The 4,877-nt window shown below is 42.1% G+C and overlaps 1 protein-coding gene across 5 annotated transcripts in view; it reads right to left on the bottom strand.

The window, feature by feature from the left end:
- Positions 1-4,877, bottom strand: part of Cdk5rap1 (CDK5 regulatory subunit associated protein 1) — a 163,997-nt gene that overhangs the window by 134,006 nt on the left and 25,114 nt on the right. For 2 of the 5 annotated variants that reach the window (XM_050150732.1, XM_050150731.1), the window contains exon 14: positions 3,602-3,836. The exons of the other annotated variants lie outside the window; for them this stretch is intronic. In XM_050150732.1, the coding sequence (XP_050006689.1) occupies positions 3,750-3,836 (87 nt within the window). In that variant the 3' untranslated portion in view covers positions 3,602-3,749. Of the gene's footprint in view, positions 1-3,601; positions 3,837-4,877 lie in introns of those variants that run through there. 5 annotated transcript variants of the gene reach the window in all.

Here is a 4,877-nt window from a genome sequence, read left to right as displayed (position 1 = left end):
TGCCGGCGCGGGCGCCTCCCAGCTCCGTCTGCCGGCGCGGGCGCCTCCCAGCTCCGTCTGCCGGCGCGGGCGCCTCCCGCTTCTGCTGTAGATTCTTTTTCTCCATTGTACAATTTTGGCTTCTCTGTCAAAAATCAAGTGTTTAGAGGTGTATGGATTTATACACCTCTATTATATTATATTATTATATTAGGGCCTTCAACTTGATTCCATTGATCCACATGTTTGTTTTTATGTCAATACCAAGCTAGTTTTATTACTATAGCTCTATAATAGAGCTTGAAGTCAGGAATGGTGATGCCTCCAGAAGTTCCTTTATTGGACAAGCTTATTCTGACTATCCTGAGGTGTTTTGTTTTGTTTTTCCATATGAAGTTGAGTATTGTTCTTTTGAGGTCTGTGAAGAGTTATGTTGGGATCTTGATGCATTGAATCTGTAGATTGCTTTTGGTAAGATTGCCATTTTTACTATGTTAATCCTGTCTATCCAAGAGCATGGGACATCTTTCCATTTTCTGATCTCTTCTTCCATTTCTTTCTTCCAAGACTTAAAGGTCTTGTCGTACATGTCTTTTACTTGTTTAAGTTGCCCTGAGATTTTATATTATTTGTAGCTATTGTTAAGGGTGTTGGTTCTCTGATTTCTCAGCCCATTTATCATTTATGTATAAGGAGGGCAGTTGATTTTTATTTGAGTTAATCTTGTATCTTGCTATATTACTGAATGTGCTTATCAGCTGTAGGCGTTCCCTCATAGAACTTTTGGGGTCACTTATGTAAACTATCATATCATCTACAAATAGCAAAAGTTTGACTTCTTCCTTTTCAATTTGTATCCCTTTGATCTCCTTTTGTTGTCTTATTGCTCTAGCTAGAACTTCAAGTACTATATTGAATAGATATGGAGAGAGCTGCAGCCTTGTCTTGTTCCTGATTTTAGTGGAATCGCTTTGAGTTTCTATTTAATTTGATGTTGTCAGCCTACTTTCTTTCAGAACTCAGGACCACCAGCCCAGAGATGGCCCCACCCACAATGGGCTGGGCTGTACCCCATCAATTACTAATTAAGAAAATGCCCTGCAGACTTGCCTACAGCTGGATCTTATGGAGGCCTTTTCTTAATTAAGGTTCCCTCCTCTCAAACTTTAGCTTGCATCAAGCTGACAAGAAACTATCCATAACACTTATTAAGTAGGAGGCAACAAGATGGCTCAGCAAGTTAAGTCACTTGTCACTAAGACTGACAGCTTGAGTTCTATCCCTATGACCTACCTACACCATGGAAGGAGAAAACCAACTCCTGCAAGTTGTTTTCTGGTCTCCTCATGAACACACACACACACACACACACACACACAGATAAGTAAGTAAATGCAAAAAAAAAAAAAAATCTTAAGGTCTAGTGTCACTGGGGCTTTGAGGTTTCATACTAAGCCCAGAGTGTGTATGTGTCTCTGTTTCTCTGCACCTATAGATCAGAACGTAGTTCTCTGCTACCACTCCAGAATCTGCCTGAATACTGTCATACTTCCTGCCATGGTAATGGACTAACTCTCTGAAACTATAAGCAAGCCTCCAACTAAATGCTTTCTCTTATTACAGCTAGCTGCCTTATTCATGGTGTCTCTTCACAGCAATACAACAGTAACTAAGACAGAATGCATACTGCTCTTGCAGAGGACCTAAATTCAGTTCCAAGCACACACATCAGGCAGCTCACAACAACCCGTAACTTCGCCTTCAGGATATGAAGGCTTCTTCTAAGACTCCATAGAAACCTGTACACACGCACATAAAAATCTTTTTTGAAATGCTAAGCAACAAATAGCAATGTGGTATACTAAATTAATTTTAATTATGAAGTAAAATACAGAAGTAAAATTTTTTCTTAGATTTAAACATACATATAGCAAAAGCCTTAAAGAAAAAGCACTAATAGAGCAAATCTCCCAAACAGCTATTTACTGATGCCTGAAACTGAGCTGTGGACGCAAAATGCCTTCCACTTACACAGCAGTAAATTCCTAAGGGACAGGGAATCATCTTTTAAATTGCAGGGGCTTAAAAGAGAGAAAAGAATGCCATCATATCCACACTTAGGCAGAAAAGAATACTGTCATATCCACGTTATTTAAACAATGGATGAAACACAATTTTGGGATACTAAGCAACCAACACTCCTATATAAAGCTGTCAATAGTTTCCTGAGTTGGAGATATCCTTGGGTCATCTTCGAGTTATTCAGATTTGTCTGTAGAAGAATCATTTATAGGTTCACATTTGTGCTATAAATTTAGGGTGAAGAAGTCTGTTGTTCTTTCCTTGTAAAACTGCACCCATTATTTCTTTGGCAGAAAAGAAACAAAGTCTCTTTGATAGCTGGGGTATAAATCAGGGACAAGAACGATGGAAGGTAGAGAGAGCTGGTCCAGCACTACATCTGACCAAGAGTACATACCACTTCTGATCGGACATCCCTTGCAGAGCACAATTTCATCTGCGTCTTCTTGTCATTTTCCTTCCGGTAACTATTGTAATGCTTGGATAATTTAAAGAAGTGGGAAAAGATCCATAACAGATGTTCTCTTCAGGATAAGATGAACACGAAAGGGCTGGAGAGATGGCTCAGTGGTTAAGAGCACTGACTACTCTTCCAGAGGACCTGGGTTCAATTCCCAGCACACACATGGCAGCTCACAACTGTCTGTAATGTGAGCTTTGACACTGGCACACAGACATACATGTAGGAAACACCAATGCTCATATAAAGTTAAAAAGTAAATAAAAAAGTTGGACACTGAAAATAGAAACCAAGTATCCAGGACTGAACAACACTGAAGAAGGCTCTCATAGGTTGTCATGCTAGTCAGCAGGGTGTCTGAAGAGGATCACAGCCAGACACAATTAACAGCTAAGCATGCCCAAATATGCAGTCTGTTTCAGAAGCAAATCTTTCAAGGACTGTTTCCACTTGGTAAGAGCTTACAGTGGGAGAGTGGGCATAGCTCAGTTGGTGGGGAGTACTTGCTAGCATGAAGCTCTAGATTTGATCCCCAGATATTCACACCTGGTGTGGTGGCTCATGCCTTTAATTCTAGCATTCAGGAGGAGAGAAACCAGCCTCAATTACAAAAGAGGTGGGTTGGAGCACTATAAACATTATTTTTCTTTTTCCCCCTATGGCACTATGGATCTAACCCAGGGCCTTGCTTATTCTAAGCAAACACTATATCACTGAGTTACTCCCATAGCCCTCATATAACAACCACTAAAGGAGTAAGGATCTGATCTGAAATCTAGTTCTAATTATCCTTTGCTACCATCTTGGGTTTTGATTTTCGAGTTTTTTGTTTTTGCTTCATAAAGATAACTGCAGTGGTAAATAACCCATTTCCTACAGCTAAAGGAAAAGCTGAAAAGATGGCCATGATGAAAACCCTCAGGTCAAAATAACTAAATAAGTAAATGAACAAGGAGAGGTGGTTAGCAGCTGAGTCAATGGCATTAAATAGCAAACACTGCGCTGAGAAGCACTTCCCATAGAGAGAGGTAAGAACGCCATAAATGGGCCTAGATGGAAATGAAAAGTAGAGACAAAGGAGTCATTTAATTTATGAAATTTATTGTTGTAAAATCTGTTCAAGTGACAAGGAAATGTACTCTTCCGTTTGGTGCAAAGGCTTCATGACTACTGTCTTGTCTCCAAAGCATGAAGAAAAACTGTCCAAGTCTACCCTTGAGCCACCCACTCATGTCAAGCAATACACTGATGAGTCTTTCATGGTGGTCCTGCAGAGAACGTGTCCTTTGAGAGTCTGAGAACTGGCAGAGGTGATCTGAAAGAAAACCCACCAAAAGAAGACAACGTAACCTGACATAACATGGGCACAGGACATGGTTAGAGATGATAGGAAGCTCATGGTACTTGTGAAAGGAAGACACAGACAGAACAGTAATGCACATGAGGTAAGAAGGCACACAATCCATCAGGCCTGGGAGGCCTGGGAGAGACTGATGGGAAACCTCCTTCAGCCAATGACCTTTGGGAGGCTGGACCAGACTAGAGTGTGCCGTTCCCAACCACAGTGATCAGTATTCTGACAGGGCACACAGTTGCACACCTGATTGGCTAGAGCCATCAGCTCAATGTGAGCTGACCTCCGGTGTGCCCAGCATGGAAGGAAGGGACTAGCCTTCTGCAGGAAGGGAGGACAGAGTCACAGGCCCTGAGGGAGACTGGGCACAGCAGGACACACCTGGGCTGCTGCTGGCAGTGGAGTCTTCTTCCCTCTGCAGTTCCCTTCAGTCTGTTGCTACGCACACAGTCTCCCTGACTGCTGGCATGCTTTCCACACTCTGGGAACACTTCCTTTTCAACAGAGAAAAGGCCTCCGGAGCTTTGTGCAGGCCACCAGATCCGGTTGGAGTTTAATGACATTGTTTGTCTTCACTGTGCTTATTTTTAAGGTTACTTTCTACTTATGGCACAAGATACTGGCTTTCCATTTATGGAGGGATCTAGAGTGTCCTTTAGAAATAATAAATTTATGTTTATTTTTATTTTTTTCCTCTTTATTGAAAATGGAGCCCGGCGATGGTGGCACATGCCTTTAATCCCAGCACTCGGAAGGCAGAGGCAGGCGGATCTCTGTGAGTTCGAGGCCAGCCTGGTCTACAAGAGCTAGTTCCAGGACAGGATCCAAAGTTACAGAGAAACCCTGTCTCGAAAAAAACAAATCAAAATAAAACAAATAAAAAAATATTTTCCTAGGCCGGGCAATGGTGGCACACGCCTTTAATCCCAGCACTCGGGAGGCAGAGGCAGGCGGATCTCTGTGAGTTCGAGACCAGCCTGGTCTACAGAGCTAGTTCCAGGA

Source organism: Alexandromys fortis, unplaced genomic scaffold (genome assembly GCF_014885135.2).
Source record: "Alexandromys fortis isolate MF-2015 unplaced genomic scaffold, M_Fortis_MF-2015_v1.1 scaffold_27, whole genome shotgun sequence".
Taxonomy (NCBI): domain Eukaryota; kingdom Metazoa; phylum Chordata; class Mammalia; order Rodentia; family Cricetidae; genus Alexandromys; species Alexandromys fortis.
The sequence above is the reverse complement of the archived record's forward strand: the minus strand, read 5'-3'. Positions and strand labels throughout refer to the sequence as shown.